The sequence below is a fragment of the Triturus cristatus genome, chromosome 1_1 (genome assembly GCF_964204655.1).
Source record: "Triturus cristatus chromosome 1_1, aTriCri1.1, whole genome shotgun sequence".
In the NCBI taxonomy this organism is placed as follows: domain Eukaryota; kingdom Metazoa; phylum Chordata; class Amphibia; order Caudata; family Salamandridae; genus Triturus; species Triturus cristatus.
The window spans coordinates 119,744,380-119,770,299 of record NC_140579.1 but is presented as its reverse complement, the minus strand read 5'-3'; the positions used below and the strand labels follow the sequence as shown (position 1 = coordinate 119,770,299).

At 54.7% G+C, this 25,920-nt stretch overlaps 1 protein-coding gene across 2 annotated transcripts in view; it reads left to right on the top strand.

Moving 5' to 3' along the window:
- Positions 1–21,163, top strand: part of LOC146869727 (uncharacterized) — a 30,946-nt gene extending 9,783 nt beyond the window's left edge. Inside the window, exons 3-5 of one of the 2 annotated variants that reach the window (XM_085613553.1) lie at positions 403–822; positions 13,522–13,634; positions 18,673–21,163. In XM_085613553.1, the coding sequence (XP_085469679.1) occupies positions 403–822; positions 13,522–13,634; positions 18,673–18,831 (692 nt within the window). In that variant the 3' untranslated portion in view covers positions 18,832–21,163. Of the gene's footprint in view, positions 1–399; positions 823–13,521; positions 13,635–18,672 lie in introns of both variants that reach the window. The other variant, XM_085613484.1, reaches the window with a different exon arrangement.
- The last annotated feature ends 4,757 nt before the right edge of the window (positions 21,164–25,920 follow it).

The following is a 25,920-nucleotide window of genomic DNA, read 5'->3' as shown; positions in this document are numbered from 1 at the left end:
ACTAAAATCACTTTATTTTTCAGCTGCTGGCTCTGAGCCAGTGGGGCGATACTCCTCCGCCATTGCGTAGGAGCCGCCACTGCATTATTACTGCATTCCTCAACGTCAGAAGGTTTCGGGGTTTGCAGCATCACTGCTCCCTTAACTCCTTTCGGTTATGTGAAATAGTTTATAGGCTGAAAGATTTTGAGAAGAACCATCAGGGGCAACAAAGGTTCAGGAAACTAAGAGAATGTGTTTAAAGGTTTGGGAACCTCTGAACCATGGTTCTACCCACTCCTTGAAGATGGCCTGCCAGAGTGGCCCTAACAGCACCCACGTTCTCACTTGTAGTTTAAGGGTGTGCAGGATGTAGTAGCAAATCTAATTTTTGAACCCATCTTCTGTTCCCCTCACCAGCAGCAACCACCACCACAGCAGCCGCAACCACCACCACAGCAGCCGAAACCACTACCACAACAGCTGCAACCACCACCACAGCAGCCGCAACCACCACCACAGCAGCCGAAACAACCACCACAACAGTCGCAACCACCACCACAGCAGCCGAAACCACTACCACAACAGCTGCAACCACCACCACAGCAGCCGCAACCACCACCACAGCAGCCGAAACAACCACCACAACAGTCGCAACCACCACCACAGCAGCCGAAACCACTACCACAGCAGCCGAAACCACCACCACAGGAACCGGAAGCACCACCACAGGAACTGGAAGCACCACCACAGGAACTGGAAGCACTACCACTGGAACCGGAAGCACCACCACAGGAACCGGAAGCACCACCACAGGAACTGGAAGCACTACCAGCAGTGGAGGTAGGTTGTACTGTATTGTAATAACATTTATGTAGCTCTTATTAACCCTGAGGAGGCATTGGAGCACTTTAAGCAGGACAGCCTGCTGCTCCAAAGCCTAAGACTGCATGAACCTCTCTGGCCACTTTCCCATCTGCAGGTTATACTCTTCCACCAGCAGGGGGCAAGTTTATAACTGTACTTTTGTGCAAGTTTATAACTTTTCAATATTCAGAAAGGTAAAATTAGACCATTAGTCTAACTTTACTAGTAGTAACTTACCTTTGTGAATACCGAAAAGTCGTAAACGTACACAAAGGTGTAAGTTTACCTTTGTGAATTGGGCCCGATGTGTTTACTGTCCCTGATTGCGGGCTTCTGCTACTTCCTTCCACTTGCCACTGTACCAGGGGTGCGCCCTCATCTCCCCGAGCACATTGAATTGTTTGTGATAAGTCTGCCTTTCAGGCTGCTATCTGATCACTGCTCTTGGGCAAAAAACATGTGGCTCGATTCACAAAGGTAAACTGAGATGAAAGTCTAACTTTAAGACATTCAGTATTCACAAAGGGCACCTCCATCGGGTCACTCCTGATCACTGGAGCTGCCGGTGGAGGGGGCGGACGGCACCTCAGAGTTTTATGTTGGCTCGTGAACTGCACCCCACATTCACCATTTGTGCCAGCACACTGCCGCTGACCTCCAGCCCTCTCAGCCCACTCCTTGAAACTGAGATCTCCTCCCCAAGAGCTGTTCATTTCATACTCTTATCCCTCGCTCTCAAACTACCGCACAAGGCCTTCTATTTCTTTCTTTAAAGCTGTAAACAATAAAAAAGACTTCTCGTTCTATGGAGCCAGGGCACCCCAAGTTTATCCTGTGATAAACTGGGGGTGTGGGTCTTGCAGAAGGGATGACATCTCAGCTTACAAGTCCCAAGCACAGCCCTGCAGCAGAACCACTCGAATGACACTGGCTATGGGGCAGCAGGAGCAGAGTGTCTGCTGCAGGAAGTCATCAATTCACTGGAAACTTTACCTAAATCCAATGAGGAGTCACTTCCGGGTCACACAACACATACAATCGCCATTATTTGCCACAGAGTCCCTACACAGCAGTGCAGACAGCTGTCTCACCCAGGGCTACTACACACTACCGCAGACAGCTGCCTCACCCAGGGTCCCTGCACACTAGGGCAGACATCTGCCTCTCCCAGGGTCCCTTCACACTAGGGCAGACATCTGCCTCACCCAGGGTCCTGCACACTAGGGGAGACAGCTGCCTCACCCAGGGTCCCTGCACACTAGGGCAGACATCTGCCTCTCCCAGGGTCCCTTCACACTAGGGCAGACATCTGCCTCACCCAGGGTCCTGCACACTAGGGGAGACATTTGCCTCACCCAGGGTCCCTGCACACTAGGGCAGACATCTGCCTCACCAGGGTCCTGCAGACTAGGGGAGACATCTGCCTCACTCAGGGTCCCTGCACACTACGGCAGACATCTGCCTCACCCGGGTCCCTGCACACTAGGGCAGACATCTGCCTCACCAGTGTCCTGCACACTAGGGGAGATATCTGCCTTACCCGGGCTCCCTGCACACTAGGGCAGACATCTGCCTCACCAGAGTCCTGCACACTAGGGGAGTGTCTACTTCGCTCAGGGTCCCTGCACATCTGGGGAGAGGTCTGCTTCACTTAGGGTCCCTGCACACCAGGGCAGCCGTCTGCCTCACCCAAGGTTTACGTACACTAGGACAGAGGTCTACCTCACTGGGGTCCCTGCACAGTAGGACAGAGGTCCGCTTCACTCAGGGTTCCTGCACACTAGGGGAGAGTTCTGCTTCACCCACGGTCTCTGTACACTAGGACAGAGGTCTGCCTCACTAGCATCCCTGCACCCTAGGGCATCTGTCTGCCTCACCCAAGGTCTCTGCACACTAGGACAGAGGTCTGCTTCACTCAGGGTTCCTGCACACTAGGGGAGAGTTCTGCTTCACCCAGGGTCTCTGTACACTAGGACAGAGGTCTGCCTCACTAGCATCCCTGCACCCTAGCGCATCCGTCTGCCTCACCCAAGGTCTCTGCACACTAGGACAGAGGTGTGCTTCACTCAGGGACCTGCACACTAGGGGAGAGTTCTGCTTCACCCAGGGTCTCTGTACACTAGGACAGAGGTCTGCCTCACTAGGGTCCCTGCACCCTAGGGCATCCGTCTGCCTCACCCAAGGTCTCTGCACACTAGGACAGAGGTCTGCTTCACTCAGGGTTCCTGCACACTAGGGGAGAGTTCTGCTTCACCCAGGGTCTCTGTACACTAGTACAGAGGTCTACCTCACTAGGGTCCCTGCACCCTAGGGCATCCGTCTGCCTCACCCAAGGTCTCTGCACACTAGGACAGAGGTCTGCTTCACTCAGGGTTCTTGCACACTAGGGGAGAGTTCTGCTTCACCCAGGGTCTCTGCACACTAGGACAGAGGTCTGCTTCACTCAGGGTTCCTGCACACTAGGGGAGAGTTCTGCTTCACCCAGGGTCTCTGCACACTAGGACAGCGGTCTGCCTCACTAGGGTCCCTGCACCCTAGGGCATCCGTCTGCCTCACCCAAGGTCTCTGCACACTAGGACAGAGGTCTGTTTCACTCAGGGTTCCTGCACACTAGGGGAGAGTTCTGCTTCACCCAGGGTCTCTGCACACTAGGACAAAGGTCTGCCTCACTAGGGTCCCTGCACCCTAGGGCATCCGTCTGCCTCACCCAAAGTCTCTGCACACTAGGACAGAGGTCTGCTTCACTCAGGGTTCCTGCACACTAGGGGAGCGTTCTGCTTCACCCAGGGTCTCTGCACACTAGGACAAAGGTCTGCCTCACTAGGGTCCCTGCACACTAGGGCACCCGTCTGCCTCACCCAAGGTCTCTGCACACTAGGAGAGAGGTCTGCTTCACTCAGGGTTCCTGCACACTAGGGGAGAGTTCTGCTTCACCCAGGGTCTCTGTACACTAGGACAGAGGTCTGCCTCACTAGGGTCTCTGCACCCTAGGGCATCCGTCTGCCTCACCCAAGGTCTCTGCACACTAGGACAGAGGTCTGTTTCACTCAGGGTTCCTGCACACTAGGGGAGAGTTCTGCTTCACCCAGGGTCTCTGTACACTAGGACAGAGGTCTGCCTCACTGGGGTCCCTGCTCCCTAGGGCATCCGTCTGCCTCACCCAAGGTCTCTGCACACTTGGACAGAGTTCTGCTTCACTCAGGGTTCCTGCACACTAGGGGAGAGTTCTGCTTCAACCAGGGTTTCTGCACACTAGGACAAAGGTCTGCCTGACTAAGGTCCCTGCACCCTAGGGCATCCGTCTGCCTCACCCAAGGTCTCTGCACACTAGGACAGAGGTCTGTTTCACTCAGGGTTCCTGCACACTAGGGGAGAGTTCTGCTTCACCCAGGGTCTCTGTACACTAGGACAGAGGTCTGCCTCACTAGGGTCCCTGCACCCTAGGGCATCCGTCTGCCTCACCCAAGGTCTCTGCACACTAGGACAGAGGTCTGCTTCACTCAGGGTTCCTGCACACTAGGGGAGAGTTCCGCTTCGCCCAGGGTCTCTGCACACTAGGACAAAGGTCTACCTCACTAGGGTCCCTGCACCCTAGGGCATCCGTCTGCCTCACCCAAGGTCTCTGCACACTAGGACAGAGGTCTGCTTCACTCAGGGTTCCTGCACACTAGGGAAGAGTTCTGCTTCACCCAGGGTCTCTGTACACTAGGACAGAGGTCTGCCTCACTAGGGTCCCTGCACCCTAGGGCATCCGTCTGCCTCACCCAAGGTCTCTGCACACTAGGACAGAGGTCTGCTTCACTCAGGGTTCCTGCACACTAGGGGAGAGTTCTGCTTCACCCAGGGTCTCTGCACACTAGGACAAAGGTCTGACTGACTAGGGTCCCTGCACCCTAGGGCATCCGTCTGCCTCACCCAAGGTCTCTGCACACTAGGACAGAGGTCTGCTTCACTCAGGGTTCCTGCACACTAGGGGAGAGTTCCGCTTCACCCAGGGTCTCTGCACACTAGGACAAAGGTCTACCTCACTAGGGTCCCTGCACCCTAGGGCATCCGTCTGCCTCACCCAAGGTCTCTGCACACTAGGACAGAGGTCTGCTTCACTCAGGGTTCCTGCACACTAGGGAAGAGTTCTGCTTCACCCAGGGTCTCTGTACACTAGGACAGAGGTCTGCCTCACTAGGGTCCCTGCACCCTAGGGCATCCGTCTGCCTCACCCAAGGTCTCTGCACACTAGGACAGAGGTCTGCTTCACTCAGGGTTCCTGCACACTAGGGGAGAGTTCTGCTTCATCCAGGGTCTCTGCACACTAGGACAAAGGTCTGCCTCACTAGGGTCCCTGCATCCTAGGGCATCCGTCTGCCTCACCCAAGGTCTCTGCACACTAGGACACACTAGGTCTGCTTCACTCAGGGTTCCTGCGCACTAGGGGAGAGTTCTGCTTCACCCAGGGTCTCTGTACACTAGGACAGAGGTCTGCCTCACTAGGGTCCCTGCACCCTAGGGCATCCGTCTGCCTCACCCAAGGTCTCTGCACACTAGGACAGAGGTCTGCTTCACTCAGGGTTCCTGCACACTAGGGGAGAGTTCTGCTTCATCCAGGGTCTCTGCACACTAGGACAGAGGTCTGCCTCACTAGGGTCCCTGCACCCTAGGGCATCCGTCTGCCTCACCCAAGGTCTCTTCACACTAGGACAGAGGTCTGCTTCACTCAGGGTTCCTGCACACTAGGGGAGAGTTCTGCTTCACCCAGGGTCTCTCCACACTAGGACAGAGGTCTACCTCACTAGGGTCCCTGCTCTCTAGGGCATCCGTCTGCCTCACCCAAGGTCTCTGCACACTAGGACAGAGGTCTGCTTCCCTCAGGGTTCCTGCACACTAGGGGAGAGTTCTGCTTCACCCAGGGTCTCTGTACACCAGGACAGAGGTCTACCTCACTAGGGTCCCTGCACCCTAGGGCATCCGTCTGCCTCACCCAAGGTCTCTGCACACTAGGACAGAGGTCTACCTCACTAGGGTCCCTGCACTCTAGGGCATCCATCTGCCTCACCCAAGGTCTCTGCACACTAGGACAGAGGTCTGCTTCACTCAGGGTTCCTGCACACTAGGGGAGAGTTCTGCTTCACCCAGGGTCTCTGTACACTAGGACAGAGGTCTGCCTCACTAGGGTCCCTACACCCAAGGGCACCCGTCTGCCTCACCCAAGGTCTCTGCACACTAGGACAGAGGTCTGCTTCCCTCAGGGTTCCTGCACACTAGGGGAGAGTTCTGCTTCACCCAGGGTCTCTGCACACTAGGATAGAGGTCTGCCTCACTAGGGTCTCTGCATCCTAGGGCACCCGTCTGCCTCACCCAAGGTCTCTGCACACTAGGACACACTAGGTCTGCTTCACTCAGGGTTCCTGCGCACTAGGAGAGAGTTCTGCTTCACCCAGGGTCTCTGCACACTAGGATAGAGGTCTGCCTCACTAGGGTCCCTGCATCCTAGGGCACCCGTCTGCCTCACCCAAGGTCTCTGCACACTAGGACACACTAGGTCTGCTTCACCCAGGGTCTCTGTACACTAGGACAGAGGTCTGCCTCACTAGGTTCCCTGCACCCTAGGGCATCCGTCTGCCTCACCCAAGGTCTCTGCACACTAGGACAGAGGTCGGCTTCACTCAGGGTTCCTGCACACTAGGGGAGAGTTCTGCTTCACCCAGGGTCTCTGCACTCTAGGACAAAGGTCTGCCTCACTAGGGTCCCTGCACCCTAGGGCATCCGTCTGCCTCACCCAAGGTCTCTGCACACTAGGACTGAGGTCTGTTTCACTCAGGGTTCCTTCACACTAGGGGAGAGTTCTGCTTCACCCAGGGTCTCTGCACACTAGGACAAAGGTCTGCCTGACTAGGGTCCCTGCACCCTAGGGCATCCGTCTGCCTCACCCAAGGTCTCTGCACACCAGGACAGAGGTCCGCTTCACTCAGGGTTCCTGCACACTAGGGGAGAGTTCTGCTTCACCCAAGGGTCTCTGCACACAAGGACAAAGGTCTGCATCACTAGGGTCCCTGCACACTAGGGGAGAGTTCTGCTTCACCCAGGGTCTCTGCACACTAGGACAGAGGTCTGCCTCACTAGGGTCCCTGCACCCTAGGGCATCCGTCTGCCTCACCCAAGGTCTCTGCACACTAGGACAGAGGTCTGCTTCACCCAGGGTCTCTGTACACTAGGACAGAGGTCTGCCTCACTAGGGTCCCTGCACCCTTGGGCACCCGTCTGCCTCACCCAAGGTCTCTGCACACTAGGACAGAGGTCTGCTTCACTCAGGGTTCCTGCACACTAGGGGAGAGTTCTGCTTCACCCAGGGTCTCTGCACACTAGGACAGAGGTCTGCCTCACTAGGGTCCAGGCACCCTAGGGCATCCGTCTGCCTCACCCAAGGTCTCTGTACACTAGGACAGAGGTCTGCTTCACTCAGGGTTCCTGCACACTAGGGGAGAGTTCTGCTTCACCCAGGGTCACTGTACACCAGGACAGAGGTCTGCCTCACTAGGGTTCCTGCACCCTAGGGCATCCGTCTGCCTCACCCAAGGTCTCTGCACACTAGGACAGAGGTCTGCTTCACTCAGGGTTCCCGCACACTAGGGGAGAGTTCTGCTTCACCCACGGTCTCTGTACACTAGGACAGAGGTCTGCCTCACTAGCATCCCTGCACCCTAGGGCATCCGTCTGCCTCACCCAAGGTCTCTGCACACTAGGACAGAGGTCTGCTTCACTCAGGGTTCCTGCGCACTAGGGGAGAGTTCTGCTTCACCCAGGGTCTCTGCACACTAGGACAGAGGTCTGCCTCACTAGGGTCCCTGCACCCTAGGGCATCCGTCTGCCCCACCCAAGGTCTCTGCACACTAGGACAGAGGTCTGCTTCACTCAGGGTTCCTGCACACTAGGGGAGAGTTCTGCTTCACCCAGGGTCTCTGCACATTAGGACAGAGGTCTACCTCACTAGGGTCCCTGCACCCTAGGGCATCCGTCTGCCTCACCCAAGGTCTCTGCACACTAGGACAGAGGTCTGCTTCACTCAGAGTTCCTGCACACTAGGGGAGAGTTCTGCTTCACCCAGGGTCTCTGCACACTAGGACAGAGGTCTACCTCACTAGGGTCCCTGCACCCTAGGGCATCCGTCTGCCCCACCCAAGGTCTCTGCACACTAGGACAGAGGTCTGCTTCACTCAGGGTTCCTGCACACTAGGGAAGAGTTCTGCTTCACCCAGGGTCTCTGTACACTAGGACAGAGGTCTGCCTCACTAGGGTCCCTGCACCCTAGGGCATCCGTCTGCCTCACCCAAGGTCTCTGCACACTAGGACAGAGGTCTGCTTCACTCAGGGTTCCTGCACACTAGGGGAGAGTTCTGCTTCACCCAGGGTCTCTGCACACTAGGACAAAGGTCTGACTGACTAGGGTCCCTGCACCCTAGGGCATCCGTCTGCCTCACCCAAGGTCTCTGCACACTAGGACAGAGGTCTGCTTCACTCAGGGTTCCTGCACACTAGGGGAGAGTTCCGCTTCACCCAGGGTCTCTGCACACTAGGACAAAGGTCTACCTCACTAGGGTCCCTGCACCCTAGGGCATCCGTCTGCCTCACCCAAGGTCTCTGCACACTAGGACAGAGGTCTGCTTCACTCAGGGTTCCTGCACACTAGGGAAGAGTTCTGCTTCACCCAGGGTCTCTGTACACTAGGACAGAGGTCTGCCTCACTAGGGTCCCTGCACCCTAGGGCATCCGTCTGCCTCACCCAAGGTCTCTGCACACTAGGACAGAGGTCTGCTTCACTCAGGGTTCCTGCACACTAGGGGAGAGTTCTGCTTCATCCAGGGTCTCTGCACACTAGGACAAAGGTCTGCCTCACTAGGGTCCCTGCATCCTAGGGCATCCGTCTGCCTCACCCAAGGTCTCTGCACACTAGGACACACTAGGTCTGCTTCACTCAGGGTTCCTGCGCACTAGGGGAGAGTTCTGCTTCACCCAGGGTCTCTGTACACTAGGACAGAGGTCTGCCTCACTAGGGTCCCTGCACCCTAGGGCATCCGTCTGCCTCACCCAAGGTCTCTGCACACTAGGACAGAGGTCTGCTTCACTCAGGGTTCCTGCACACTAGGGGAGAGTTCTGCTTCATCCAGGGTCTCTGCACACTAGGACAGAGGTCTGCCTCACTAGGGTCCCTGCACCCTAGGGCATCCGTCTGCCTCACCCAAGGTCTCTTCACACTAGGACAGAGGTCTGCTTCACTCAGGGTTCCTGCACACTAGGGGAGAGTTCTGCTTCACCCAGGGTCTCTCCACACTAGGACAGAGGTCTACCTCACTAGGGTCCCTGCTCTCTAGGGCATCCGTCTGCCTCACCCAAGGTCTCTGCACACTAGGACAGAGGTCTGCTTCCCTCAGGGTTCCTGCACACTAGGGGAGAGTTCTGCTTCACCCAGGGTCTCTGTACACCAGGACAGAGGTCTACCTCACTAGGGTCCCTGCACCCTAGGGCATCCGTCTGCCTCACCCAAGGTCTCTGCACACTAGGACAGAGGTCTACCTCACTAGGGTCCCTGCACTCTAGGGCATCCATCTGCCTCACCCAAGGTCTCTGCACACTAGGACAGAGGTCTGCTTCACTCAGGGTTCCTGCACACTAGGGGAGAGTTCTGCTTCACCCAGGGTCTCTGTACACTAGGACAGAGGTCTGCCTCACTAGGGTCCCTACACCCAAGGGCACCCGTCTGCCTCACCCAAGGTCTCTGCACACTAGGACAGAGGTCTGCTTCCCTCAGGGTTCCTGCACACTAGGGGAGAGTTCTGCTTCACCCAGGGTCTCTGCACACTAGGATAGAGGTCTGCCTCACTAGGGTCTCTGCATCCTAGGGCACCCGTCTGCCTCACCCAAGGTCTCTGCACACTAGGACACACTAGGTCTGCTTCACTCAGGGTTCCTGCGCACTAGGAGAGAGTTCTGCTTCACCCAGGGTCTCTGCACACTAGGATAGAGGTCTGCCTCACTAGGGTCCCTGCATCCTAGGGCACCCGTCTGCCTCACCCAAGGTCTCTGCACACTAGGACACACTAGGTCTGCTTCACCCAGGGTCTCTGTACACTAGGACAGAGGTCTGCCTCACTAGGTTCCCTGCACCCTAGGGCATCCGTCTGCCTCACCCAAGGTCTCTGCACACTAGGACAGAGGTCTGCTTCACTCAGGGTTCCTGCACACTAGGGGAGAGTTCTGCTTCACCCAGGGTCTCTGCACTCTAGGACAAAGGTCTGCCTCACTAGGGTCCCTGCACCCTAGGGCATCCGTCTGCCTCACCCAAGGTCTCTGCACACTAGGACTGAGGTCTGTTTCACTCAGGGTTCCTTCACACTAGGGGAGAGTTCTGCTTCACCCAGGGTCTCTGCACACTAGGACAAAGGTCTGCCTGACTAGGGTCCCTGCACCCTAGGGCATCCGTCTGCCTCACCCAAGGTCTCTGCACACCAGGACAGAGGTCCGCTTCACTCAGGGTTCCTGCACACTAGGGGAGAGTTCTGCTTCACCCAAGGGTCTCTGCACACTAGGACAAAGGTCTGCATCACTAGGGTCCCTGCACACTAGGGGAGAGTTCTGCTTCACCCAGGGTCTCTGCACACTAGGACAGAGGTCTGCCTCACTAGGGTCCCTGCACCCTAGGGCATCCGTCTGCCTCACCCAAGGTCTCTGCACACTAGGACAGAGGTCTGCTTCACCCAGGGTCTCTGTACACTAGGACAGAGGTCTGCCTCACTAGGGTCCCTGCACCCTTGGGCACCCGTCTGCCTCACCCAAGGTCTCTGCACACTAGGACAGAGGTCTGCTTCACTCAGGGTTCCTGCACACTAGGGGAGAGTTCTGCTTCACCCAGGGTCTCTGCACACTAGGACAGAGGTCTGCCTCACTAGGGTCCCTGCACCCTAGGGCATCCGTCTGCCTCACCCAAGGTCTCTGTACACTAGGACAGAGGTCTGCTTCACTCAGGGTTCCTGCACACTAGGGGAGAGTTCTGCTTCACCCAGGGTCACTGTACACCAGGACAGAGGTCTGCCTCACTAGGGTTCCTGCACCCTAGGGCATCCGTCTGCCTCACCCAAGGTCTCTGCACACTAGGACAGAGGTCTGCTTCACTCAGGGTTCCCGCACACTAGGGGAGAGTTCTGCTTCACCCACGGTCTCTGTACACTAGGACAGAGGTCTGCCTCACTAGCATCCCTGCACCCTAGGGCATCCGTCTGCCTCACCCAAGGTCTCTGCACACTAGGACGGAGGTCTGCTTCACTCAGGGTTCCTGCGCACTAGGGGAGAGTTCTGCTTCACCCAGGGTCTCTGCACACTAGGACAGAGGTCTGCCTCACTAGGGTCCCTGCACCCTAGGGCATCCGTCTGCCCCACCCAAGGTCTCTGCACACTAGGACAGAGGTCTGCTTCACTCAGGGTTCCTGCACACTAGGGGAGAGTTCTGCTTCACCCAGGGTCTCTGCACATTAGGACAGAGGTCTACCTCACTAGGGTCCCTGCACCCTAGGGCATCCGTCTGCCTCACCCAAGGTCTCTGCACACTAGGACAGAGGTCTGCTTCACTCAGAGTTCCTGCACACTAGGGGAGAGTTCTGCTTCACCCAGGGTCTCTGCACACTAGGACAGAGGTCTACCTCACTAGGGTCCCTGCACCCTAGGGCATCCGTCTGCCTCACCCAAGGTCTCTGCACACTAGGACAGAGGTCTGCTTCACTCAGGGTTCCTGCACACTAGGGGAGAGTTCTGCTTCACCCAGGGTCTCTGCACACTAGGACAGAGGTCTGCCTCACTAGGGTCCCTGCTCCCTAGGGCATCCGTCTGCCTCACCCAAGGTCTCTGCACACTTGGACAGAGGTCTGCTTCACTCAGGGTTCCTGCACACTAGGGGAGAGTTCTGCTTCACCCAGGGTCTCTGCACTCTAGGACAAAGGTCTGCCTCACTAGGGTCCCTGCACCCTAGGGCATCCGTCTGCCTCACCCAAGGTCTCTGCACACTAGGACAGAGGTCTGCTTCACTCAGGGTTCCTGCACACTAGGGGAGAGTTCTGCTTCACCCAGGGTCTCTGTACACCAGGACAGAGGTCTGCCTCACTAGGGTTCCTGCACCCTAGGGCATCCGTCTGCCTCACCCAAGGTCTCTGCACACTAGGACAGAGGTCTGCTTCACTCAGGGTTCCCGCACACTAGGGGAGAGTTCTGCTTCACCCACGGTCTCTGTACACCAGGACAGAGGTCTGCCTCACTAGGGTCCCTGCACCCTAGGGCATCCGTCTGCCTCACCCAAGGTCTCTGCACACTAGGACGGAGGTCTGCTTCACTCAGGGTTCCTGCGCACTAGGGGAGAGTTCTGCTTCACCCAGGGTCTCTGCACACTAGGACAGAGGTCTGCCTCACTAGGGTCCCTGCACCCTAGGGCATCCGTCTGCCCCACCCAAGGTCTCTGCACACTAGGACAGAGGTCTGCTTCACTCAGGGTTCCTGCACACTAGGGGAGAGTTCTGCTTCACCCAGGGTCTCTGCACATTAGGACAGAGGTCTACCTCACTAGGGTCCCTGCACCCTAGGGCATCCGTCTGCCTCACCCAAGGTCTCTGCACACTAGGACAGAGGTCTGCTTCACTCAGAGTTCCTGCACACTAGGGGAGAGTTCTGCTTCACCCAGGGTCTCTGCACACTAGGACAGAGGTCTACCTCACTAGGGTCCCTGCACCCTAGGGCATCCGTCTGCCTCACCCAAGGTCTCTGCACACTAGGACAGAGGTCTGCTTCACTCAGGGTTCCTGCACACTAGGGGAGAGTTCTGCTTCACCCAGGGTCTCTGCACACTAGGACAGAGGTCTGCCTCACTAGGGTCCCTGCTCCCTAGGGCATCCGTCTGCCTCACCCAAGGTCTCTGCACACTTGGACAGAGGTCTGCTTCACTCAGGGTTCCTGCACACTAGGGGAGAGTTCTGCTTCACCCAGGGTCTCTGCACTCTAGGACAAAGGTCTGCCTCACTAGGGTCCCTGCACCCTAGGGCATCCGTCTGCCTCACCCAAGGTCTCTGCACACTAGGACAGAGGTCTGCTTCACTCAGGGTTCCTGCACACTAGGGGAGAGTTCTGCTTCACCCAGGGTCTCTGTACACCAGGACAGAGGTCTGCCTCACTAGGGTTCCTGCACCCTAGGGCATCCGTCTGCCTCACCCAAGGTCTCTGCACACTAGGACAGAGGTCTGCTTCACTCAGGGTTCCTGCACACTAGGGGAGAGTTCTGCTTCACCCACGGTCTCTGTACACCAGGACAGAGGTCTGCCTCACTAGGGTCCCTGCACCCTAGGGCATCCGTCTGCCTCACCCAAGGTCTCTGCACACTAGGACAGAGGTCTGCTTCACTCAGGGTTCCCGCACACTAGGGGAGAGTTCTGCTTCACCCACGGTCTCTGTACACCAGGACAGAGGTCTGCCTCACTAGGGTCCCTGCACCCTAGGGCATCCGTCTGCCTCACCCAAGGTCTCTGCACACTAGGACGGAGGTCTGCTTCACTCAGGGTTCCCGCACACTAGGACAGAGGTCTGCCTTGCCTAGGGTTTCCTGCACACTAGGCGTGCCCACCCGATGACGCCCTGTCCTTTCCTTCACAGAGACCACGATGGCCGGAAGTGCCCAGGTCAAGGGCCTCGAAACCTGGAAGATCGTCCTGATTGCTGTCTTCTCCTCCCTGGGGGCGCTGCTGCTCCTAACCCTGCTCTGCCTGGTAAGTCACCTGGGGCACCTAGCAGGGGCGGTCGGGGTGTCTCTTTTGGGTCAGGGGGCTTCGTCAGATACTTCGGGGTAATCAGCTGAACGCCAAGGGCGCTGGGATGCAGTGACGTAACGAAACTTGAGCCCCTCCCCCCCCTTGCAAAGTACATGGTGAGCCCCCCTCCGGACTCTGGGTCTCTCAGGCCAGGGTACTGTGCTGAGGGGACCCCCGGGGCTCGGGCCCCTGCACTGCGGGGCCTGCGGGGATCTTTGTTACCCCACTGCCGGGATGTCTTTTCTAGAGGTCTGCACATGTCAAATCGTGGGTCTGCGATGGCCGCACGGGAGGCGGCTCAGGCGGGAGCTAACCTGCTGCTGAGTCTCTATAGTCGGAGCGGAGTTGTCTCTTTAGGGTGATGTCACTGCTTCCAGACATGGGTTGTCTCTTTGCGAAGAAATCATTTTCTCAAGGCCTAAGCCGCGGGTGGCAGAGGGAATGTCACAAGTAATGCATCATTAGAGACAGAGCGGCTGTCTCTTTAGGGAGATGTCGTATTTCATAGGTCAGAGGGGTAGTGTCAGCTGTTTCTATTCATCTGCCGTCATTTGTCACAAGGTAGTGGCTGATGTCTTCACAGGAAGTGTTACTGTTAATCTGACGTCATGGGAGGACTAGGTGATGTCTCTTCTAGAGTATGGACACAAGGCCATTCTAGGAGCCTTCCCGGCTCATATGTACCCACGAGTGATGCACAGATCCCTCCTAAATAAATGAAATGTCACTGGCTCGCCCTACCTTCACGTGCCAGCAGTGATATCTCTCAATGATGCGGAGCCAAGGGGTATAGCTAACGAGAGTGCAGCGACTCCCATCATAATTTGGTATTCACAGACATCTGACACAGGATATAAATGACACCTATTACAAGAACATCTCTCCTCAGCCCCACTAGTCTCTGTTGTAAGTGCATCCCTCCACAGCCCCACTAGTCTCTGCAGTAAATGCATCTCTGCACAGCCCCACAAGTCTCTGTTGGAGTGAATCTCTCCGCAGCCCCACTGGCCGCTGTTGTAAGTGCATCTCTCCACAGCCCCACTAGCCTCTGTTGTAAGTGCATCTCTCCACAGCCCCACTAGTCTCTGTTGTAAGTGCATCTCTCCACAGCCCCACTAGCCTCTGTTGTAAGTGCATCTCTCCACAGCCCCACTAGTCTCTGCAGCAAATGCATCTCTCCACAGCCCCACTAGTCTTTGCTGTAAGTGCATCTCTCCACAGTCCCAATAGTCTCTGTTGTGAGTGCATCACTGCACAGCCCCACTAGACTCTGTTGTAAGTGCATCTCTCCACAGCCCCACTTGTCGCTGTTGTAAGTGCATCTCTCCACAGCCCCACTAGTCTCTGTTGTAAGTGCATCTCTCCACAGCCCCACTAGTCTCTGTTGTAAGTGCATCTCTCCACAGACCCACTAGTCTCTGTTGTAAGTGCATCTCTCCACAGACCCACTAGTCTCTGTTGTAAGCGCAACTCTCCACAAACCACTAGTCTGTTGAAAGTGCATCTCTCCACAGCCTTGCTAGTCTCTGTGCTATGTGTGTATCTCCAATGCCACACTAGTGTCTGTTGTAAGTGCATCTCTCTTCAGCCCCACTGGTCTCTGTTGTAAGTGCATCTCTCCACAGACCCACTAGTCTATTTTGTAAGTGCATCTCTCCACCCCACTAGTCTCTGTTGTAAGTGCATCCCTCCACAGCCCTACTAGTCTCTGTTTTAAGTGCATCCCTCCACGGCCCCACTAGTCTCTGTTGTAAGTGCAACTCTCCACAGCCCCTCTAGTCTTTGTTGTAAGTGCATCTCTCCACAGCCTTGCTAGTCTCTATTGTAAGTGCATCTCTCCACACCCCCACTAGTCTCTGTTGTAAGTGCATCACTGCACAGCCCCACTAGTCTCTGTTGTGAGTGCATCTCACCACAGCCCCACTAGTGTTTGTTGTAAGTGCATCTCTCCACAACCCCACTAGTCTCTGTTGTAAGTGCATCTCTCCACAGCCCCACGGGTCGCTGTTGTAAGTGCATCTCTCCACAGCCCCATTAGTCTCTGTTGTAAGTGCAACTCTCCACAGTCCACTAGTCTGTTGTAAGTGCATCTCTCCACAGCTCCACTGGTCTCTGTTGTAAGTGTATCTCTCCACAGCCCCACTATTCTCTGTTGTAAGTGCATCTCTCCACAGCCCCACTAGTCTCTGTTGTAAGGTCATCTTCCCACAGCCCCACTGGTCTCTGTTGTAAGTGCATCTCGCCACAGCTCCACTAGTCTCTGTTGAAAGTGCATCTCTCCACAGCCCAACTAGTCTATGTTGTAAGTGCATCTCTCCACAGCCCCACTAGTCTCTGTTGAAAGTGAATCTCGCCACAGCCCCACTAGTCTCTGTTGTAAATGCATCCCTCCACAGCCCCACTGGTCTCTGTTGGAGTGAATCTCTCCACAGCCCCACTGGTCTCTGTTGTAAGTGCATCCCTCCACAGCCTCACTAGTCTCTGTTGAAAGTGCATCTCGCCACAGCCCCACTAGTCTCTGTTGTGAGTGCATCTCCCCACAACCCCACTAGTGTCTGTTGTAAGTGCAGCTCTCCACAGCCCCACCGGCCGCTGTTGTAAGTGCATCTCTCCACAGCCCCACTAGTCTCTGTTGTAAGTGCATCTCTCCACAGCCCTAATAGTCTCTGTTGTAAGTGCATCTCTTCGCAGTCCCACTAGTCTCTGTTGTAAGTGCATCTCTCCACAGCCCCACTAGCCTCTGTTATAAGTGCATCTCTCCACATCCCTGGTACAATGGAAACCTTCCCTCCTGATGTGGAGATTTATAGCCGCAGCTGCTGAGATATTTCGTCAATTAAGAACCTCCTGGTCTGGTCCACCGGACGATGTGCTTGCTCTGATGGCATCTCTGGCTGAGAACTGATGCCAGTGTGTGCCAATGAGGACGTGTTTGCTCTGATAGCAGTGTTAGTATCCCAGGCCCCTGACTGTGGCCTGATGCCAGTGTGTGTGCCAGCGTGTTTCCTCTGATAGCAGTATTAGTATCCCAGGCATCTGGCTGAGGACTGGTGCCAGTGTGTGTGCCAATGAGGAAGTGTTTGCTCTGATAGCAGTGTTAGGATCCCAGCCCCCTGGCTGCTCCCTGGTGCCAGTGTGTGTGCCAATGAGGAAGTGTTTGTTCTGATAGCAGTGTTAGTATCCCAGGCCCCTGGGTGTGGCCTGATGCCAGTGTGTGTGCCAATGAGCAAGTGTTTGTTCTGATAGCAGTGTTAGTATCCCAGGCCCCTGACTGTGGCCTGATGCCAGTGTGTGTGCCAGCGTGTTTCCTCTGATAGCAGTGTTTGTATTCCAGGCCCCTGGCTGCTCCCTGGTGCCAGTGTGTGTGCCAATGAGGAAGTGTTTCCTCTGATAGCAGTGTTAGTATCCCAGGCCCCTGACTGTGGCCTGATGCCAGTGTGTGTGCCAGCGTGTTTCCTCTGATAGCAGTATTAGTATCCCAGGCATCTGGCTGAGGACTGGTGCCAGTGTGTGTGCCAATGAGGAAGTGTTTCCTCTGATAGCAGTGTTAGTATCCCAGGCATCTGGCTGAGGACTGGTGCCAGTGTGTGTGCCAATGAGGAAGTGTTTCCTCTGATAGCAGTGTTAGTATCCCAGGCCCCTGACTGTGGCCTGATGCCAGTGTGTGTGCCAGCGTGTTTCCTCTGATAGCAGTATTAGTATCCCAGGCATCTGGCTGAGGACTGGTGCCAGTGTGTGTGCCAATGAGGAAGTGTTTCCTCTGATAGCAGTGTTAGTATCCCAGGCCCCTGGCTGTGGTCTGATGCCAGTGTGTGTGCCAATGAGGAAGTGTTTTCTCTGATAGCAGTGTTAGTATCCCAGGCATCTGGCTGAGGACTGGTGCCAGGGTGTGTGTGCCAATAATGTAGTGGCTTATTCTAGTAGTACTATCAGTTCCTCTGGCCTCAGGTGCCCGTTGGCACCCAGCAGGAAGCTCCTGGCACATGCAGCTGGCCAGTAGTGACATCTTTCTTGTGTTTCTGCAGCAACTCCCCTGGTCTCTGGGTGAGGGTTGGCAAACCATTGGCAGTGCCAGTTGCTTCTGGGTAGCGGTGATGTGTTCTCGGTCCTTGTTTTTAAGGGTCTCTTAGGGTGGTGAGGATACTTCTCCAATGAGGGCTGCTTCTCAGTGCTCGTATGGTACCTCTGGGATCTCGGTTGGCACACCATGGGCATTTCAAGACATATTCTCTCACGTGTGATTGACCATCTGAAAATAAATGAAGTCATTTTTTATGTTTGGAGTATACTGATGAATTTTTTGATAATTCGAGAAGAAAGCATTAATAAAAATGAAATCGCGGTGCACCCGTGCAAGGAACGCAAACACGGTCCTATTCTTCAAGTTGTTAACGTAAGCGTGAACCAGGGCGGATCACGCACTTGGGTTGCACGTGTAACATTGTTCTAGAATGAATATGTTCAAAACTACAAGGAAAATAAGGTGTGCACAGTAACACTCTAATGGAAACACCATGGGCAGTGCCAGGACGGTGCCACCGGGCAGTGGTTTCCTCTCCTTCCCTGTGGCAGTATCTCTCAGGAAGGTGCACTGCTTCTTCAGTGTCCAGGGGTACCTTTGGGGTGAGAGTTGGAACATAGGGTATGGGTTACATCTCTTCTCTTCTGCCAGTGTCTCTCAGTTAATTGTACCTTCCTTTTTGAGGGTACTATTGCTTTCCTGGCCAAAGAGTACCTCTGGGGTAAGAGATGGCACACAGTGGGCAGTGCCAGGCTTGTGGCACATGGAAACTGCTTCGGTATCTCACGGACAAGTGTAGGAGTTTCTCTCGATGGGGTTAGGTGGAGGGACTAGGCTTGGGGGGTGGCGATACTTCTGTACCAAGTGTCCTGCATCATCCCTCTGGGTTGATGGTTGGCAGTGGCATTCAGTGGGCAGTGCCAGGTTTGCCCCGCAGAATACTGACATATCTTCTTTGTTTTCATTTTTTTGTAGGTCATGTCAGGGAAGTGCGGTGGTGGAAGCGGCTGCTGTCGTGGCCACCGTCAGAGCTCAGCCGCCTGCCCCGGGCTTGGCATGGACAACGTCACTTCTACGCACTGCTCTGGGCAGGACTTCAATGGTTTTGGGGGGCGCCAGGGCCCCCATTATTGAGGGGTGCCATGAACAGACGTGGCCCCAGCTCCACCGCCAGGTCCTTGAAAGAAGCTCTGGAGCTGCCGTCCGTCCTTCCATCCACCGCCAGAGGACGCAGCCCAGGACCAGCCGCGGTGCGCATGCGTGATGCTGGGACCCCCTAATTTCTACACAGCAGACTCTGACTTCACTTTCTCTGAGTCCAGCATTTCTTGTCTTTAGATTGTTTGCAAACAAATGTGTTTTATGGCGAATATACCCCGGATTCCTAGTGTGTGCTGCAGCCCACAATCACCCAGGATTACACTCAAGCTTGACACCTTTCTCAAAAACATCGGGCCAGATGTGGCGCTTGGTGGACGGATTACTCCAAACGGTGACGGCTATCCCGGCCTCCGAAATATAAATCCGACAGGATATCACTGGATCAATATTTGGGCAGAGGGCATATCCATCCCCAATGTGAGGGAGAAACCCGTCTGCCAATATCTAAACCAAGCCCTACTGTCCATTTGACTAAATTTGTTTACTTTTTGCTAGTTCGGAAGAGCTAAGAGATGGCTAGTGAATTCTCAGTATTTTTCTAACGTAGCAGTTACCCCACTGGCTCTCTGCTGGGTGATCCTACAGTCACTCACTCTCACAGAGGAGAGGATTGTGTTCAAACGTTGCAGAGCCAGTAGACTGTCTCTCTGCTGAGGGATCCTACAATCACTCACACTGTAGGACCAGATTGTAGACTAAGAACACATACTCTAGAAACAGGTGAAGTTTGTGCGTTCATTCATACCAAGGAGCAGCCTGCACTCTTTAGTCAGAGCAGCACTTAATTTAAGTGCCAGGGCCCAAGGTATTTCTCAAGAGGCCATTGTGACTGGCACTGCCCACTGGTGCTGTGTCAGTACCAATGCAACTACTAACCATCAGAGTCCTACAAGTGCTTTGGCCCGGACATGCAAGTATTATTCATTTCTGTATGTGTCATTTATGTTAAAAATGTAGCTGATATTCTCACTTCAATCTTAGAGAAACAGCACCACCATGTGGTGATCTGTCATAAGAGCCAGTATTAAGAATTAAGTGCTGGTGCCGAGCACCGGAAAGCACCAGCTCAGATTAAGCACTGGGTCTGAGACCATTTATGAATGCTGAGAGAGGGAGCTCTCATCTTTTACGAGTGCACACTCAGGAAAGAGCGACGGCTTCACTCACTGCCCAAGGGAAGCTTGCATACTACACAAGCACGCACTCAGGAAAACATGAGGTTTATTCTTTCAAATCTGTCATACTCACTGAGGGGGCTCTTGCTGTCAGCAGCTGGCCCCCAATATCAACGTTTTATATTTAGCACGTGTTGTTCCTCGGTTCTCTTCCTTAATTTTTTAGCACTATTTATTAAACGCTGAGTATATACTTATTTTTATGTGTACAATGCAGAGTTTGTGCCTCCGCACTGGAACTTATCTGGATCCAGGACGCCACCTGTGGCATGTTATAGATTCGCAGTGCCCTCTGAGCCACATTACAGGATCTGGCATGCCTCCTGAGGTGATGAGCAGTACCTGCCGAGGTGTGTTTTATAGGATCCGCAGTGCCTCCTCGGGCACGTTATAGGATTCATCGTGCCTTCTGGGGAATGTTATAGGATTCACGGAGTCTCCTGGGCGTGTGATAAGATTCGCAGTGCCTCCCGGGGCGTGTTATAGGATCCCCAGTGCCTCGTGGGGCATGCAATAGAACTCACAGCGCCTCCTGGAGCACTTTACTGGTTTCACAGCGCCTTCTAAGATGTGTTGCAAGTCCATAGTGTCTTCTGAAGTGCCACTGACTCAGGGGGAGAGTAGACAAACCATATTCACCAATGACAAATCAGCTGAGTTTTAGTCAGAATTCGCCTCACTACTAAATTTCAATCATCCCCGGTTTTGCCCGAACCATATTCTCTAACTATATTGGATAAAAAGAATGGACAGACAGCATAAACAAGTCGATCCATTCAAGAAGTTAAGCACGAAACGATTCATAAAACAAAAAGAAAAACATGGACTCTAGTTAAGAATCCGTCTTTATCTTTCTTGAGGTAGGATTGAATTATTAATATTTTTTTAAAGAACTTTTTGTTGAAAATGTCAATTTTGTTGAAACTTCCTGCTAAGTTACAGTGGCGAAGCAGTTAGAAGCAGCTGGTTCCAATCTGTCTCAGTGAATAAAGTGCACGTCCTTACAAAGGAGAAAAGCTGTTTCTTAATCTCTTCTTAAATGTCCTGCAGGCCGTGGGACCACCTCGGCGAATGTTCCACCGCTCATACTTGTGATTGTGTGTTTGAAATAAAATATTATCATGATGTGAGTATTTTTGTACTTCTTTTCATTTTATTCGACTACCACTGTCTCCCGCCACCCCCACCCTTGGCTAACAATGTTCCCCTTTCTCTACCCCTCCCTCCAGCCTGGGGTGGCTTGTTGACCAGGTAATCAAGTCAACAAATTTTATTAGCAAAAACAATGTTTACACAGAAGATAGAAATGTCCAAAACGACTTTATCTGAACTATTCTTTAAATGTGAGAACCAAAAATCCTGGTCTCTCACCAGACACTGAGATGTACTCCTAGCACCTGGCTCACCAGCTGACACTGAGATGTACTCCTAGCACCTGGCTCACCAGCCGACACTGAGATATACTCCTAGCACCTGGCTCACCAGTCGACCCTGAGATGTACTCCTAGCACCTGGCTCACCAGCCGACCCTGAGATGTACTCCTAACACCTGGCTCACCAGCCGACCCTGAGATGTACTCCTAGCACCTGGCTCACCAGCCGACACTGAGATATACTCCTAGCACCTGGCTCACCAGCCGACACTGAGATATACTCCTAGCACCTGGCTCACCAGCCGACCCTGAGATGTACTCCTAGCACCTGGCTCACCAGCTGACACTGAGATATACTCCTAGCACCTGGCTCACCAGCCGACACTGAGATGTACTCCTAGCACCTGGCTCACCAGCCAACCCTGAGATGTACTCCTAGCACCTGTCTCACCAGCCGACACTGAGATGTACTCCTAGCACCTGGCTCACCAGCCGACACTGAGATGTACTCCTAGCACCTGGCTCACCAGCCAACCCTGAGATATACTCCTAGCACCTGGCTCACCAGCCGACCCTGAGATGTACTCCTAGCACCTGGCTCACCAGCTGACACTGAGATATACTCCTAGCACCTGGCTCACCAGCCGACACTGAGATATACTCCTAGCACCTGGCTCACCAGCCGACACTGAGATGTACTCCTAGCACCTGTCTCACCAGCCGACACTGAGATATACTCCTAGCATCTGGCCCATCAGCCGACACTGAGATATACTCCTAGCACCTGGCCATTCTGCCGACGCTGAGATGTGCTACTAGCACCTGGCCCTTCTGCCGACACTGAGATGTACTCCTAGCACCTGGCTCATCAGCCGACACTGAGATGTATTCCTAGCACCTGGCTCACCAGCCGACACTGAGATATACTCCTAGCACCTTTCCATACTGCCAACACTGAGATGTAATCCTAGCACCTGGTCCTTCTGCGACCCTGAGATGTACTCGCACCTGGCCCTTCTGCGACCCTGAGATGTACTCCTCGCACCTGGCCCTTCTGTGACCCTGAGATGTACTACTCCCACCTGGCCCTTCTGTGACCCTGAGATGTACTCCTCGCACCTGGCCCATCAGCCGACACTGAGATATACTCCTAGCACCTGGCCCTTCTGCCGATGCCCAGATGTACTTCTAGCATCTGGCCCTACTGCCGACACTGAGATGTACTCCTAGCACCTGGCTCATCAGCCGGCACTGAGATGTATTCCTAGCACTTGGCTCACCAGCCGACACTGAGATATACTCCTAGCACCTTTCCATACTGCCAACACTGAGATGTAATCCTAGCACCTGGTCCTTCTGCGACCCTGAGATGTACTCCTCGCACCTGGCCCTTCTGCGACCCTGAGATATACTCCTCACACCTGGCCCTTCTGTGACCCTGAGATGTACTACTCGCACCTGGCCCTTCTGTGACCCTGAAATGTACTCCTTGCACCTGGCCCATCAGCCGACACTGAGATATACTCCTAGCACCTGGCCCTTCTGCCGATGCCCAGATGTACTTCTAGCATCTGGCCCTACTGCCGACACTGAGATGTACGCCTAGCACCTGGCTCATCAGCCGACACTGAGATGTATTCCTAGCACCTGGCTCACCAGCCGACACTGAGATATACTCCTAGCACCTTTCCATACTGCCAACACTGAGATGTAATCCTAGCACCTGGTCCTTCTGCGACCCTGAGATGTACTCCTCGCACCTGGCCCTTCTGCGACCCTGAGCTATACTCCTCGCACCTGGCCCTTCTGTGACCCTGAGATGTACTACTCGCACCTGGCCCTTCTGTGACCCTGAGATGTACTCCTCGCACCTGGCTCACCAGCCGACCCTGAGATGTAGTCCTAGCACCTGGCTCACCAGCTGACACTGAGATATACTCCTAGCACCTGGCTCACCAGCCAACACTGAGATGTACTCCTAGCACCTGGCTCACCAGCCGACCCTGAGATGTACTCCTAGCACCTGTCTCACCAGCCGACACTGAGATATACTCCTAGCACCTGGCTCACCAGAGATGTACTCCTAGCACCTGGCTCACCAGCCGACACTGAGATATACTCCTAGCACCTGGCTCACCAGCCGACCCTGAGATGTACTCCTAGCACCTGGCTCACCAGCCGACACTGAGATATACTCCTAGCACCTGGCTCACCAGCCGACACTGAGATATACTCCTAGCACCTGGCTCACCAGCCGACCCTGAGATGTACTCCTAGCACCTGGTTCACCAGCCGACACTGAGATACACTCCTAGCACCTGGCTCACCAGCCGACACTGAGATATACTCCTAGCACCTGGCTCACCAGCCGACACTAAGATATACTCCTAGCACCTGGCTCACCAGCCGACCCTGAGATGTACTCCTAGCACCTGGCTCACCAGCCGACACTGAGATATACTCCTAGCACCTGGCTCACCAGCCGACCCTGAGATGTACTCCTAGCACTTGGCTCACCAGCCGACACTGAGATATACTCCTAGCACCTGTCTCACCAGCCGACACTGAGATATACTCCTAGCACCTGGCCCATCAGCCGACACTGAGATATACTCCCGGCACCTGGCTCACCAGCCGACCCTGAGATGTACTCCTAGCACCTGGCTCACCAGCCGACACTGAGATGTACTCCTAGCACCTGGCTCACCAGCCGACACTGAGATATACTCCTAGCACCTGGCTCACCTGCCGACCCTGAGATGTACTCCTAGCACCTGGCTCACCAGCCAACACTGAGATATACTCCTAGCACCTGTCTCACCAGCCGACACTGAGATATACTCCTAGCACTTGGCCCACCAGCCCACCCTGAGATGTACTCCTAGCACCTGTCTCACCAGCCGACCCTGAGATGTACTCCTAGCACCTGGCTCACCAGCCGACACTGAGATATACTCCTAGCACCTGGCTCATCAGCCGACACTGAGATGTACTCCTAGCACCTGGCTCACCAGCCGACCCTGAGATGTACTCCTAGCTCCTGGCTCACCAGCCGACCCTGAGATGTACTCCTAGTACCTGGCTCACCAGCCGATACTGAGATATACTCCTAGCACCTGGCTCACCAGCCGACACTGAGATGTGCTCCTAGCACCTGGCTCACCAGCCGACCCTGAGATGTACTCCTAGCACCTGTCTCAACAGCCGACACTGAGATATACTCCTAGCACCTGGCTCACCAGCCGACACTGAGATGTACTCCTAGCACCTGTCTCACCAGCCGACACTGAGATATACTCCTAGCATCTGGCCCATCAGCCGACACTGAGATATACTCCTAGCACCTGGCCATTCTGCCGACGCTGAGATGTGCTACTAGCACCTGGCCCTTCTGCCGACACTGAGATGTACTCCTAGCACCTGGCTCATCAGCCGACACTGAGATGTATTCCTAGCACCTGGCTCACCAGCCGACACTGAGATATACTCCTAGCACCTTTCCATACTGCCAACACTGAGATGTAATCCTAGCACCTGGTCCTTCTGCGACCCTGAGATGTACTCCTCGCACCTGGCCCTTCTGCGACCCTGAGATGTACTCCTCGCACCTGGCCCTTCTGTGACCCTGAGATGTACTACTCCCACCTGGCCCTTCTGTGACCCTGAGATGTACTCCTCGCACCTGGCCCATCAGCCGACACTGAGATATACTCCTAGCACCTGGCCCTTCTGCCGATGCCCAGATGTACTTCTAGCATCTGGCCCTACTGCCGACACTGAGATGTACTCCTAGCACCTGGCTCATCAGCCGGCACAGAGAGGTATTCCTATCACCTGGCTCACCAGCCGACACTGAGATATACTCCTAGCACCTTTCCATACTGCCAACACTGAGATGTAATCCTAGCACCTGGTCCTTCTGCGACCCTGAGATGTACTCCTCGCACCTGGCCCTTCTGCGACCCTGAGATATACTCCTCACACCTGCCCTTCTGTGACCCTGAGATGTACTACTCGCACCTGGCCCTTCTGTGACCCTGAAATGTACTCCTTGCACCTGGCCCATCAGCCGACACTGAGATATACTCCTAGCACCTGGCCCTTCTGCCGATGCCCAGATGTACTTCTAGCATCTGGCCCTACTGCCGACACTGAGATGTACTCCTAGCACCTGGCTCATAAGCCGACACTGAGCTGTATTCCTAGCACCTGGCTCACCAGCCGACACTGAGATATACTCCTTGCACCTGGCCCATCAGCCGACACTGAGATATACTCCTAGCACCTGGCCCTTCTGCCGATGCCCAGATGTACTTCTAGCATCTGGCCCTACTGCCGACACTGAGATATACTCCTAGCACCTGGCCCTTCTGCCGATGCCCAGATGTACTTCTAGCAACTGGCCCTACTGCCGACACTGAGATGTCCTCCTAGCACCTGGTCCTTCTGCTGATACTGAGATGTGCTACTAGCACCTGACCCTTCTGCCAATGCTGAGATGGACGCGCACTGGG